At 42.8% G+C, this 15,364-nt stretch overlaps 1 protein-coding gene across 2 annotated transcripts in view; it reads left to right on the top strand.

The window, feature by feature from the left end:
* The window catches only part of GIGYF2 (GRB10 interacting GYF protein 2), an 89,953-nt gene that overhangs the window by 12,745 nt on the left and 61,844 nt on the right, over positions 1-15,364 (top strand). For both annotated transcript variants that reach the window (XM_066598415.1, XM_066598422.1), the window contains exons 3-7: positions 3,610-3,739; positions 7,514-7,609; positions 8,806-8,926; positions 13,514-13,625; positions 14,267-14,307. In XM_066598415.1, coding sequence (XP_066454512.1) covers positions 3,610-3,739; positions 7,514-7,609; positions 8,806-8,926; positions 13,514-13,625; positions 14,267-14,307 — 500 coding nt within the window. The remainder of the gene's footprint in view (positions 1-3,609; positions 3,740-7,513; positions 7,610-8,805; positions 8,927-13,513; positions 13,626-14,266; positions 14,308-15,364) is intronic.

Below are 15,364 nucleotides of genomic sequence, written 5' to 3'. Positions count from 1 at the left end.
TGTGAATGGAGGTGTGTGAGGGCTCTTTTTATTTTGTTTTGGGACATTTTGCAGTTCATATAACTTTTTGATTGCTATTTACTCCAAGGCGGGTAATACAAATTTAGCAAATTTTTTTTGTATGTCTTTTTCCCGCCGTTTACCATGCTGATTAAATAACATTCTGCCTTTTTTTATTTTGTGCCCAGGACTTGAATTTCATTCACTTGATTCGTTTATAGAATACACTGCAGTACTTCAGTCCCTTTCAGCCTAATAGACCACCATAGATGGCTGTCTGTGGGTGCCAATGGGTGTCGGAGGCCCTCTACCTCTGTCAGCCTGTTGCTGCAGTTGCATTGCCTGTGGCATCTGTAGGGGTTAAACGTTAGAGGACGGCATCATAAAAAGGTGCTTGCATCAGAAGAAAGCCCATTAGTGGCTTGTTTGCTTTTAGATCTTTTTCCACTTGAAAAAAACAACAAAAAAACCCTCAAACACCCCATAACTGCTATTTTTAAAGTCCAGGCCGCACTTGAGAACAGCATATATCTGCAAAAGCGTTATGATTCACACATGTCATCCACAGGCTTTGTTCAGCATTACTATTTAAAGGCATTTACAAAACTGCTCACCGGACTCTTAAACCCAGAGAAGAAGCCTTACCCAATCTCCCACCACCCCTGTTCCAACAGTGACCAGACCCCGCTGCTCTCCATTTCCTGCAGCAGTAGTGATGTCACTGACACCAGGGACATGTGATCGCTGCAGCCAATGACTGATTAGCTATGCGTGTCACATGGCCCTGTGTCATGATGTCGTCACTGCCGCGGGGAATCGGGTGAATTGCGTATAGCAGCTTTTATGTATGTGCAGCCTTGCAAAAAAAAAAAAAATTGTTTTGCCCGGATAACCCCTTTAACATCCCAAACACACATTTGGGTAGTCTAAAGTCCTATGGGGAACTGTGGTTTTGGCTGTAACCTTTTGAGGACAAGGCGCTTTTTCATTTTTTTGTTTGTTTTTTTCTCTCCCTGCTTTCAGAAAAATGTTGCGTGCAACTGTGCTTTCTAAAAACTTTGGACGTGTCATAGGAGCCCATAGACTTTTTAATTAAGACTGTATTCAGCTTGCGAGCAGTGACGGCCCTCGGAGTTAAGCTGGCTAATTCCACCAAATGGTTTTGGTCACCGGATACCCAACGATCAAAACTTTTGTTGTGTCTCCATGACATATCAGAAGTATTTGAAAGGGCATTAATACTTTAACTTTATCTTTCCATCAACATAGTATAAAGGCTTGCAAGTTGTATTTTTCAATGGTACCATTTAACATCTGATTTTTCTTTTTTTTTTCTTTTGCATTTAATTTCTTGAATCAAACATTGCAGTAGGCATGAGAATAAGTCCTAACAGACATGGCAGGCTGCTTCTCTTAAGGCCCATTTATTCAGACTGAATGTCGGGCAAACAACACTCGTCCCTGCATGTACTCGCTCCCATGCTGCTGCACAGGAGCGAGTATCGTTGGCTCACAGCAGGGCGGCAGGAGAAGATTTCTATCCTTGCTCTCCCCCGCCCCTCTTTATTCACTTAACATAGTGGCTGTTCAGTACTAAACGGCTGCCATTTACACTGAACACTCATCGTCCATTGTTGATGCAGCATAAACGATGGAGGATGATCGTTCAGTGTAAGTAGCAGCCGTTCAGTACTGATCGGCCGCTATGTTCAGTGAAGGGAGAGCAAGAAGAGAACTCTCTAGCCGCCCCGCTGTGAGCCAGTGATACTCGCTCCTGTGCAGCAGCACGGGAGAGAGTATATGCGGGAATAAGTGTTGGGCATCGTTTGCCCGACATTCGTCCCGTGTAAACAGGTCTTAACATGCAGGTCCCACCCTTTTTCTTTACAAAAATGGAACCAAGAAGTAAAGCTATTCTTTCTGCTCTTCGTATATTTAAGCTTAGAGCTTTATTCCTGGTACCATTTGAGAAATAAGGTTCTGGGTTCCTGATATGTTAATTATGCTCTGTCCTCTATATTCTCAGGTCAGCGACTGTGGTTGTTTTTTTTTTTTTTCAATTTACTAGTAGAAAATGGTGTGCAAACTATATTATTCATGTAATATCACCATGACGGCAAGACTTTACATGTAGGGTTTGCATTAATCGGGTAAGGGCGCTTTTAGACATGCCGATTTATCATTTGTATGAGCAAATGACGTCAGAGTTAGCAGACAGACAGATACATCGTTGGCTCGTTCAAACAAGAATTGTTCAGTACTTCACATCCGCTGTATAAGTGAATGAGATGAACTGAACGATCAGTGTTTAATCCAAACGATTAGTGAACGAGCCAACAATGATTTATCTGCCTGCATAAAATGAACGACAAGTGAAAAGCAAACAATTATCATTCATTGGTCGTTGGTGCGTTTAGACTGAACTATTGCCATTTACTTGTGCTCATTTGAATGATTTTTTTTGAATGATGATAGTTTAGTTTAAAAACACCCTAAGGTAAAGTGGTTATCCAGCAAAAAGTTATTATTTTTATTTTTTTTTGCAAGCTACTCACCCGGCCAGGGGTGTAACTATATGGGGGATGCGGTTGCACCCGGGCCCAGGAGCCTTAGGGGACCCATAAGACCTCTCTTCTCCATATAGGGAACCCAGTACTATGAATTAAAGGGGTTGTCCCGCGCCGAAACGGGGTTTTTTTTTTTTTTCAACCCCCCCCCCCCCCCCCCCCGTTCGGCGCGAGACAACCCCGATGCAGGGGTTAAAAAAGAACACCGGAGAGTGCTTACCTGAATCCCCGCACTCCGGTGACTTCTTACTTACCTGCTGAAGATGGCCGCCGGGATCTTCTCTCTCCGTGGACCGCAGGGCTTCTGTGCGGTCCATTGCCGATTCCAGCCTCCTGATTGGCTGGAATCGGCACGTGACGGGGCGGAGCTACACGGAGCTACACGGAGCCCCATTGAGAACAGAAGAAGACCCGGACTGCGCAAGCGCGGCTAATTTGGCCATTAGATGGCGAAAATTAGTCGGCTCCATGGGAACGAGGACGCCAGCAACGGAGCAGGTAAGTGAATAACTTCTGTATGGCTCATAATTAATGCACAATGTACATTACAAAGTGCATTAATATGGCCATACAGAAGTGTATAGACCCACTTGCTGCCGCGGGACAACCCCTTTAAGCATTATAGTTGGGGGCCCTGTTACAGGTTTTGGGGCCCAGGAGCTTCAAGTTACGCCTCTGCGACCATGCTGTTAAAAAAAATCCTCTCCACTCCCATCCTGCTGTCTTTTTCCTTTTGCAATGATAATGTCTCAGACAGCAGAGACATGGGACCACTACATCCAATCACCATCTTACTTTGAGCACAGCATCCATACGTATGGAACTTAGTGGAAAGGTGGTGCAAACCTTGGACAAAATAGGGCAAAAATGTGGATTAACTGAAAGTTAGATGTTGATACTTGTGCGTGTTTTACAACTAAAGTATATTTCCAAGCAACCCTAAAAACTCCACCTTGTCCAATCTCAATCTCTTCAGAGATTGCTGATTTTTGTGAATTAATCTTACATTATGCTAAAAACAAGTTATGCTTTTATTTTTTAGGCTTAGGGCTTTGTCAAGTGGGGGCTCTGTTATATCTCCACCCCTCTCCCCAGCATTGCCAAAGTATAAACTTGCAGACTATCGGTACGGCCGGGAGGAGATGCTAGCACTTTATGTAAAGGACAATAAGGTAAGCTATCCAGTGGTGGATCTGTGTTTGATGACCTTAGATGATTTTAGTATTACTAAATACTTTTTTTTGGCCGCACACATGTTTATCTACATTTGTGTAGGTAAGCACTGTGTTGGATCCAGTTTTGTCTTCGACAAACGATTGTAACCCACAGCAGTAACAACAACCAAATGTCATGGTGATCCAGATTCATGGTTAAAAATCTTCTAAGAACATGTACATCTTAGGCCTCCTGCACACGAGCGGATTTGCATTGCAAAATCCAGAGCGGGATTCCGCTTCCCGATTCTGCAGCATAGCATGCCCATAGCAGGGTATGAGAAAATGCGATTTCCTGCCCACGAGCGGAAATCGATTGCGATTTTCTGCTGGCGGGGGAGAAATCGCAACATGCTGCAATTTTGTGTGGGCTACGCACGGCTGGTTTCCATTGAAGTCAAAGGAAGCAGTCTTTCCCGCGGCCATTCTGCAATCATCATTTCAGAATGGCCGCAGGAGCTGTGTCATCACCATAACGATGGCGTGGCAGTCTCTGTGCTGCTCATGTGCCACACTTGCAGCAGATTAGAAGCCTCTAGACAGGTAAGCTGCGGTTACCGGCCTGGCACCAGGGTCGAACTCCGCTGCGGGAATCCCGCATGCGGGGTACAAACTGCCCGTGTGCAGGAGGCCTTAAGTGTAATTAAACTAGCGGCAGGTATAGATTTGCGCTACAGTTTGCCTCATTTTCGTGATATAAGATTAGTGAAAGTTGGAGACCACTTTCAGTAAGAGATTAAATAAATATATAAATTTTTTTTTTTTGCCCGGCTTCAGAACTGGAAAACGCCATAACTTGTAACTTTTCTACGTCAAAAGATTGGTGCAGCCCAATTGATAGGTTTTCTTCTTTGTGGTCTTCTCTTAGCAGTTATGATCAGTAACATAGGTGTGAGTAGATGGGATTCCTCAGTGCCTTTTTAGTAAGTAGTTTGAGGTCATCAAAATTGTTTCATCTGGCCTTTCAAGAGCCATAACTTTTTTAGTTTTACATCAACACAGTTTTATTAGGGCTTTTATTTGCTGTGCAGCGTATAGAATGTATTGAAAAACTAAGAAAAAAAAAATTAGCGTGGGTCTCGTTTTTACGGCACTTACTGTGCAGTAAAAATAACTACCGGTAACTTTATTCTGTGGGTCATTGTGATTTCGGCATTGCCAAATGTTAAGCTCGCTCACATATGCGTTATGGATTTTCTTTTGAATTTCATCTGTTCCATTTTTGGAGCAGAAAAACGGAAATGAAATTGTTACCGTTTTTTTCTTCATTGATTTCAGTGTTTTAGTTAAAAAAAACTGCTTGCAGTTTGATTCCGTTCCATTATCGTTCTGTTTTTATAACAGAAAAACGGAACAGTTTTAGGTGCTTCCTTTTTTTTTTTTTTTTTTTTTTTTTTTACCAACTACTTATTCATTTTTTTCTTTGAAGACCCCTTTAAAACTGTGGGAGAAACAGTGATGTTTTAATAATTCACTATAACAAGCGCAGCAATACCAATTATGTGTTTTATTTTTCTTGTTACATTCTCCTGTGAAATGAAAGAAATAAGAAATTAACATAAAGGCCACTTCAACGTATTTGTGTCACACATCCATATGAGTGCTGCAGCTAATCAGGTGGCTGTACGGCGTGTCACTGCTGGGGAAATAGACTGCTAAATCCACTAAATCTGTAATAACGCTATACAGCCAGTATGCCAAAATCCTATGAAGGGGGGAAAACATCTGTCAAAGTAAAGGAATATCTACACCGTTGGGTTGTGCCATGCTGATCTTGACCTCTAAGGCTGGGTCCGTACGGGGCTGATTTCCAGCGGAATGTCCGCAGTGAGCATTTCGCTGCAGATCAGCTGCGGATTCGCCTGCCTACAGACTCTCTCCATTTGTTGTGGGTTTTATCGCGTATTCCTGTGCGGAATTTACCTCGCCATTGAGAGGAGGTGAATTCCACAGCGAAGATGTTGATAAAATTGACATGCTGCAGAATTGAATTGTGCGCTGCAAGTCAGTTTCTGCACAGGTTTTGTACGGGTTATTTCCATAGCTTGTGAATGAGATGTTCAAAGTCTCATCTGCTTAGCTGCTATTGTAAATGCCACGGAATTTCCCTGCAGATGGTCCGCACCGAAATTTTGCGGCAATTTTGCTCCGTGTGAACCCAGCCTAAGAGGCCTTATTTCCTGCACTACATCTCCTGTTTACCTGCTGTGCAAAGATCTTATCCACGTGCTCTGCCATTATTCCAGATGATGGGAAAACCTCTGTGAAATGCAGTTCGTTCTCCATGTATGTGAATAGGTTTCTTGCCCCTATTTGCAGACACTATGAACCAAACCGCAGTGCTTTCTCCCAGAATCATAAGCCAGGGGTTGTCATGTTCTGCATCATCTTATGCACACGTGTTTGTAGGTACAGGATGATCCTCTTCTATCATGTGACAGGATATTTACATATTTGTAAACCCTTCTCATTATTATATCCAATGGTTGATAAAGGTGCTAAAACAGCCAAAACCTCCAGCGTGGATTGCCGACACAAAATAATCATTGTCCCTAATGCGCAATTTGTGTGCGGAGTTCTGTTCTTTGGTATTAGGGGACAAACACATCCATTTTGTGTTAATCTCCAGGGAGCAGTATTTAGGTCAGAGGTCCCGGATCTAATAAAAGATCAGCTCTGATTGGAACACACATTACCGCGTGTTTGCAGTTTTCTTTTGTACCTGGTAAGAATGTTCCGTCATCCTCTATTCGGACTTTTTAAAATAAAAGTGGAAAAATACTACAGCAAAGTTTATTAACTCATTTAACCCAATACCTGATATTCTGGAAAACCCGTCACATGCCAGGCCAGCCGGAATTTACCTGCTAGTCTTTAGAGCTCACAGAATCCAGAGCTTTGACGGTAAAGCGGATCTGTCAGCTGAAAATGCCCATTTATGTAAGGACGGCACATTACAACTACAGGTTCATGCCCATATTAGCCAGCTGGCACAGAAAAAGGGGTGCTGTTTGGCTAATAGAAACAAAGATAATGCAGTGGACTTAGTTATGAGTCCAGGGTACTGATGAGGAAGGGGCTTCCTGCTCTGAACCGCATCTCTATGGACTTTCCTTAATTTTGTGGGTTACAATAAATTGGATATACTAGATCCTTGGCATTTCCACTTCATATCCTTGAAGGAGCGCAGCTCTGTTGCCAAGCTTCATCCCGCTCGCTGACAGACTGCATTGCGTGCATGTATACATATTTGTCCGCACTAGTGGTAAGGTTTCTACAATGAATCCTGATTGTCAAGTTCTCTGCATTAACTGTTTAAGAATGGGACAGTTTGTAGTCTGTTGCAAAGCGGCCTGTGAGGTGAAACTATCATTGTTAAAGGGGCTTTCCAAATGTTTCATCATAGGGATCCCAACAACTGTCCCCATACATGAGAAGAGTTGTGGTGCACATGCTTGACCACTGCTCCTTTCACATCTGTAGGGAAGAGGGAGATCGATGCCTCAGCAGTCTTTCTCCAACTGTAGAAGTGAATAGGATTATTGGGATGTCGGGATCACTGGGAGGTCTCAATGATCAGGCATTTATCCCCTATCCTGTAGATGGGAGACAAATTTCATTTAAAGGGGTTTCCCCGCTAATGACATCTGAGACTGAACCTAAGATAACTATGTTGCTCGTTGAAGTGTATGCTGGTTTTTCTAGTCCTAACTAAGATATTTTGTGCTGTAGGTTCCTTCAGATCTTCTGGATAAAGAGTTTCTGCCTATTTTGAAAGAGGAGCCCCTACTACCTTTGGCACTTGTTCCATTTACTGAAGAGGAGCAGGTAACATCATATAGACAATTGTGCTCAGGGGAAATAGGTTCAGATACTCTATTGGCTTACATGCCCAGTTCTCTGCCAGCAATGAGACTCACACAGATTCTGAGAATGGGGGGACAGCTAGTTGGATCTCCAGCAATCTGATGTACATGGTTCATCTAGTATTTCTGGTGGGGGGGATTAAAGGAGTGTTGCCATCTAGGGAGCACCACAGATTGTAAGGTGGCTGGACTGACGTAAATGGCTAATCTGAACTGCTGTTTTCAGTAACTTCCATAGAAGTCAAGGGGAGTTGTGCAAACAGCATAGCACAGCTTCCAGGTTACTGAAATTGCTGTGCTTTATTGTTTGCAGAACTCCAGTTGGCTTCTTTGGAAGTTACAGAAACCGTATCGCAGAGTGTGCGCTGTTTACGTCCTCCCAGCCACCACAATTGTGGTGGGTGGAGGACCCTATCACATGATCAGTGCAGGTCCAACAAATGGAACCCACACCTTTAAGACTTTAATGGTATATCCTGTAGACATGCCATAAGTCTGGGATGTGAATACCCCTTTAAGGATTTGCCAGTGATCTAATTTCTTGAATATTCGGATTATTTATGTTAGAAAATTACTGGTACTGAAAGTACCCGAATGTAAAACATTGTGCAGGAGGTGCTTTTCAGTAGTTCCATGTACTGTTCCCAGAACAGCTTTTGAATTTACTGATTACATTAAGGACGAATGCCCACAGACGGATTATCGCTGCGGAATTCGCGGTCAGACACCCGCTGCAAATTCCACAGCAAGGTCCGTCCATAGACATGCTGTAGTAAACTATTTTCCCCTGCCCACAAGCAAAAATCAACTGGGATTTTTCCTGCTCGCGGGGGAGAATCGCGGCATATTCTGTTCTGTGCGCAAATCGCACGGACGTCTTCTATTACAGTCAATGGAAGCCGTCCGTCCCGTGATCTTCTGCTCGGTGGGCACTGGGGAAGACTTCATGTGCTGCGTATGCGTGGTGGCTCACCGAGGCGAGACACTTGTAGCTGATCCTAAAAGGGGAGTGTAGGATCTCTGGGGGGGCACTGCCATGTTTCACAGGCGGAATCCGACCCGGACGCGGGCATGAGGCCCTTAAATTGGGGGGTTCTTTAACTTTTCATATGTTTTAACTTTTTGTATTTTTCCCAATTTTTTTTTGTATTCCCACAGAGAAACTTTTCAATGTCTGTCAACAGTGCTGCTGTGCTGCGCCTTATGGGGAGGGGCACTGGTGGAGGAGGGGGAACAGTAGTAGGGGCTCCTCGAGGTCGGAGTTCCTCCAGAGGTCGAGGTAAGTTGGTTTTTAACAACTTAGTAATGGCAAATACACCATTTTGCTGACCTCACTAATGGGCTTTAAACCTGCACACAGTTCTTTTTAAGGCTTGGCTGACTACCGATAGGCTCGTTTTCTGAGTGCTAGAAGAGGAGAAACATCAGACTTTAGCAGTTCAATCCCTTACATGTCACAATAACAACTGCAGCATGTAAGCAGATGAAATGGGGAAGGGTGCTCTTTCTGTCACCCACTGACACCTTTCAATATGATCACAAGATGCCCATCCGTTCCCATGGCAATTGGAACCCTGATAATCTTCTCCATGTTTGCCGTGTAACAGTCTGTTAAGCCCCACCTCTGTCGGGGTCTGATACTTTGCTCTCATAGACTTAGTAGAATGCACTACATAAATAATGTAGTGTACTATCCTAGCGATTGAACAATCACATCTTCAAATCTACTGAGGGATTAAGAGTTCAATAAACTTTATTTTAACCGCTTTAGGCTCCAGGATATAATGGTACGTCCTGGCAGCAGGGTAGTTCCCGCAACTGGATGTACTCTTATGCCATGTGGATAGCGCGAGATCAGAAGAGATCTTGCGCTATCTGACAGTGGGAGCTGGCCTCCTGCAACAGCGGGGGTGCATTGGAGATGTGAACCCCGCAGTCAACCCCTTCCCTGCCGCGATCTATGTAGATCATGGCATGGGAAGGGTTCACAGAGGGAGCACATTTTTAGCATTTTGTCTCCTAAAAAACACAATAAAAGTGATCAAAAAAGCCGTATGTGCCCCAAAATGGTACCAATAAAAACTATAGCTCGTCTCGCAAAAGATAAGCCCTCACAGAGCTCCGTCCATGGAAAAATTAAAAAAAATTATAGGACTTTAATAAATTCAGCGATTCAGAATTTTTTTTTTTTTAAAGTTTTTATTGCAGAAAGATGAAAAGCTTAAAAAAGGAATTTTGGTATTGTTGTAACCGTACCAACCCTCAGAAAAAATGTAGTGTGTCCTTTATTCTGCATAATTAACGCTTTTAAAAAAATCCCCAGAAATCTATGGCAGAATTGATGTGTTTTTGTTTCTCCCTGCGATCATAAAAAAAAAATAATAAAAGTTTTACAATCTAGTCTATGTACCCAAAAATGGTACCAATAAAAACTACAGTTCACCATGCAAAAAACAAGCCCTTATACGGCCGCGTTGACGGAAAAATAAAAAACTTATGGCTTTTTAAAAGGGGAGATGAAAATCCGCCAAAAATCGTTGCGTCCTTAGGCCCAAAATAGACCATGTCATTAAGGGGTTAAAGAAAGAAAATCCAGTTTAAAAAAAAATACATATTTTTTTTCTTATAAAAACCCGTTTAAAATGGATAAAATTGCAAAAAAGAAACTAAAAATGCAATAGCTAGTACGTATTACCGCATTCATAAACCCAGAAAGCTCTATAGTCTCACTGCTCTTACAGTAAAGAACCCCCTTATATGCTAGCTTCTTTCTTCTAGCTGTAATGGATTCCATCTTGTTACATTTGAGAGATCTCTGTATTGACCCGTGACATATTTATAAATAGTTCTTTAGTTGTCCCATAGTCATTTTTTTTTTCTAAACTGAATAACCCCAATTTTTATGATCTTCCTGGGTATCGTAGTGCGGCTGTTCCATTTATTATTTATGAATCTGCTCATGTGTCCACGGGCGTTATTGAATTTCATTCCCCGCGGCGATAATCTGGCTGCGGGGAACGCAATGCACGCTGGAAAGCGCAGCCTGCCCCCCGTCCACAAGCATAGAATCATAGGGATTCCCCACTCGCGGCCGCCAAATTGCAGCATGCTGCGAATTGCTGCGATTCTCCGCGGTGAGCCTACCTGTCAGATAGGCTGACCGCCGAGATCCGTCCGCAGGCTCCTGCTTCCGGGCGGCATACCGCAACAACCGTGGACAGGCAGCCTTATAAAAAGGAAGAACAATGTTCTCGTCGTGTGCCCCTTATAGCTTTTTTTTTTTTTAATGCACCCATGATCCTATTTGCCTTGTGAGCAGCTGCCTGACACTGAAATTTTAGTTGACAGCGAACTTTAATGGTCTAACCAAAGTCCTTTTCCATGTCAGTTTTACCAATTTACTATGTAGGTCTCCATAGTGCTAAGTGACTAGGTGCACCACAAGCTACTCATGTTGGCATGAACTGTTCTTGACATAGAGACTTTTCAGTGCTCCAATTGGCTGTGACATTTAATGTCATGGGTCTTAATTGATCTATTCATAATTTAAATCACATTTTCTTGAAGTCCTTAACTTTGCCGAGGACAGTTTTCTATGGCACACTGTTTTTACTCTTTACATAAAGGTTAAAGGGGTTGTCTCGTGAAATCAAGTGGGGTTCAGCACTTCTGTATGGCCATATTAATGCACTTTGTAATATACATCGTGCATTAATTATGAGCCATACAGAAGTTATTCACTTACCTGCTCCGTTGCTAGCGTCCCCGTCGCCATGGATCCGTCTAAATTCGCTGTCTTCTGGCGTTTTTAGACGCGCTTGCGCAGTCCGGTCTTCTCCCTGGTGAATGGGGCCGCTCGTGCCGGAGAGCTGGTCCTTGTAGCTCCGCCCCGTCACGCGTGCCGATTCCAGCCAATCAGGAGGCTGGAATCGGCAATGGACCGCACAGAGCCCACGGTGCACCATGGGAGAAGACCCGCGGTGCATCGTGGGTGAAGATCCCGGCGGCCATCTTGGTAAAGGAAGAAAGAAGTCGCCGCAGCGCGGGGATTCGGGTAAGTAATAAACTTTTTTTTTTTAACCCATCCCTTGGGTTTGTCTCGCGCCGAACGGGGGGGCCTATTGAATAAAAAAAAACCCCGTTTTGGCGCGAGACAACCCCTTTAATCAATTCTTCTTTACCACTTAATGTTATCGCTGTTGGTAAAAACTAAAACAATCTTGTAGATGGGATACATTTTAATGGCTAATAATTAGATGGTATATCTATAAAATATTTGGGTTTTCTTACTGAGAACATTTTGCTCTACTGACTAGTATGGGAGCAAACTCTCTACTTTACCACTTCACCACTAACGCATCCCATTCCTTAAAGCAAATATTTGTGATGACATACTGTAATGAAAATAAGTACTTTAACTCTGAAGTCATGGAAACCAACCTTGCTGTGTGTATATATGCATAATTAGCAGGCGTTTTTTTTAATTGTACATAAATGTAGCAGAATTATGTTTTCTTTCAAGAAACTTTGTCCTATTACTCTGCATGGAAATCGGCTTCCATCTGTAGAAGCAAACACAGCAGGATAGCAGTTGACTTGATTGATGGGGTTTTCTGGGCAAAACTATTGGTGACCTATCCACAGGATAGGTCATCGATCATTAATCTCCGGGGACTTGGCACTCGGGATTCACAGTGATCATCTGATCGCCCATCCTGCTGTCAGTGCAGTGGAGACAGACATAGTCATAGAGGATGGGAGTGGGAGTGCTATAGCAGGTTTCACTTCCAATTGAAATCAATGGCAGCTGAAGTGACAGTTACACTTCTGCCTTAGACACTGTGGTCGGACGTGGAATTGTGATATGGTAGTACTGACAGAAGGCCGATCGATCAAGTGATTGCCAGGGATCCCGAGTGGTGGGTCCCCAGTGATTACTATTGCCAGTGGGTGCAAAAACTTTCAAACCGTTTTCAGTGGAGTTGAAATAGGTCAAAAAAATGTAATTGTGCTATTTTTGGGTTTTCCTTTTTACAGCATTCACAGTGTGATAAGAATGGCGTTTACTGTATTCTATGTGTTGGTGCGATTCCGATATTTACAAATTTATACAGGTTTATGTTTGGAATCTGATTATAAAAGCCTTAAGCTTTTGTTTTTTGCTTTTTTTTTTGCATTGATGCTGTATGAGGGCTTCTTTTTGCAGCCCAAGCTCTAGTTTTTATTAGTACCGTTTTGAAGCACATGTGACTTTATCACTATTTATTCAATCTTTTTTCTCTTTAATTGAAGGGGGAGGAGGAATAGTTTGAACTTTTATGGAAGCAGCAATAACACTTGTATCTGGAATATTTGATCAGTTGTACTGTACTTATATATTGTGCATTTCAATCTTGGCCTTTTAAGCCCTGCCACTGGTGAGACTTAATAGCCCTAAATATATGACAGGTCTGGAAGATTTTACGAGACCTGAGGCTTCCATGTCAAGCTGTTGGCATGACTTAAATCAGTGTTTCACAAATTCCGGTCCTCCCGACTCCCAACAGTCATTATTTAAGAATACCCGATACAGAGCGAACACCTGTAGCAATTTCTGAGGTACTGATCATAATTACATCACCCGTGTAATACTGAGGAGAGCCTGAAAACATGACCTGTTGGGAAATTGTGAGGACTGGAGTTTGGAAAACACTGACTTATATCATTAGTGAGCTGCAGCGATCTCAAACTTTTGGCCACATTGCAGTCACGGAGCAAATGCTGTGTGGGATCTTACTTCAAAGGTTTGGGATGTTTGTTTAAAATTACAACAGGCCTTACTTAATGTCATGCTTAATGTTTAGTTAGTTTTAATCTTGTTCCACAGGCAGAGGAAGAGGAGAGGGTGGTTTTTACCAAAGAAGTTTTGACGAAGTAGAGAGTGGATTTGGCCGTGGAGGACCCCGTGAAATGCATAGGTCACAGAGTTGGGAAGAAAGGTGAGTATAGTGAATGCGTGACGTTAGAAGATGAGGCCAAAGTACGTTTAAAGGCCCTGTTGTCTCTTGTGACTTGTCTGATTTAGTAAATACTTCCATTACCTTCATATTGCTCTACATTGTGCTATTCTGGAAATGCATGGATGAATTGCCAACTGTTTTATTATTCCCCCCCCCGTCAATACGGGGTGTGCCCCCTATGTAGGCTGATGTTTTTAGCCCAGATCAGATATTGTGTACTTAGGGAAATGCACCTTGGACAAAGAGCATAGAAAAACAAAGTTGTCACTTTATACCTACATTTCCAGCATTATTTCAATGGAATTGTATTTCCTTAAACAGACACGTCGGGGCCGCTGGCGGGACTTGTGCGATTGGAGGGTGCATTAATATGCATTTGTTTTCTGTATGTCTTATTTCTCATGATTCCAACACATAATACACTTGTCTGCTTTAAATCAATTGTAGCTCTCCAAATGGAATAATGTGCCATGTCTAGAAAAAGATTTGTGCATTTTCTTGTATGCAGCTTTAATGTGAGGATGACCTAGTAGAAAGAACAACTTGCACCACTACATGCCATTTGGAGCGTATTTCATCAGTTCTGCATATCTGAAATTTGTCTCTTTATGTCCTATCAGAGGAGATCGTCGGTTTGAAAAACCAGCGCGAAAAGAACCAGGTAGCAATCTTGTCTTGTATAAAAGAAATATTCATAAGTGTCATTTTAATTCTAGGTTGTAGATATGTAAACTGGGAAGATATGGAGTAATCCAGTGCTGTGGGCTGGTTAAATGCTTCACTTTTCCTTTGTACCGATTTTGACACGTCTCCATCTTTGTGTCATCCTTTTTATTGGGTTGATTCATAAGGGGTTCCTATAATAATAGCACGAAAACATTAATCCCCCATAAATTTATCTTCGCTTTGTATAATGCTAGAGGAGTTAATCAGTTTCAATTAGTTATGTCCAGTTTGTAGACGTAAGCAAAAAGGCTTAATTCTTAAAGGGAGTTTTCCAGGCAAATACTATTGATGATCTATCCTTAGGATAGGTCATCAGTAGTTGATCAGCTTGGATCTACTGCTTAGGACCCCGTCTGATCGGGCACCCACTGTCAGTGCCACAGCACACGGATATACAGGAGACGCAGCTAGCTCTGACTCCTGTAAAGAGGCTGGCGCTGGTAATTGCAGGCACAGCTGTCATTGATTTTAATGAGAGCTGTGCTTGCAATTAGCAGTGCTGGCCACTACACAGGAGTTGGAGCAATCTGCTTCCACTCCATACCCTATGTGTGTTGTTGATGGCAGCAAGCACCCTATTAGCTAATCGGCTTGGATCCTAAGTGGTGGACATCGGCTGATTAACTGTTGATGACCTATCCTGAGGATAGGTCATTAATAGTATTTGTCTGGAAAACCTAGCCATTCATCCTAGACAGCTATTTGCTGAGCATTTGGTTGGCAGACAGCTATTCCTTCTGACCCCTTTCCCCGCATACACATTCATGCTCATCCAAGTGTATGTATTGTTATGTTATTAGGTTCTCAGTAGGAAGAGGTATATACTCTGTTGCCAGACCTGCTGGCGGCAGGTTATCTACCATGAGAGTAAAGACTTACGCATGCTGAAATTCGTGGGCTTGACCGATAATCATCTGTCAGCTAACTTGTCTAATTAAAGGGGTAGTCCCATTTCTGCAAAACATGATTGAGATGGGAATACTAGCCCGTTT

Source organism: Eleutherodactylus coqui, chromosome 1 (genome assembly GCF_035609145.1).
Source record: "Eleutherodactylus coqui strain aEleCoq1 chromosome 1, aEleCoq1.hap1, whole genome shotgun sequence".
Classification (NCBI taxonomy): domain Eukaryota; kingdom Metazoa; phylum Chordata; class Amphibia; order Anura; family Eleutherodactylidae; genus Eleutherodactylus; species Eleutherodactylus coqui.
The sequence above is the reverse complement of the archived record's forward strand: the minus strand, read 5'-3'. Positions and strand labels throughout refer to the sequence as shown.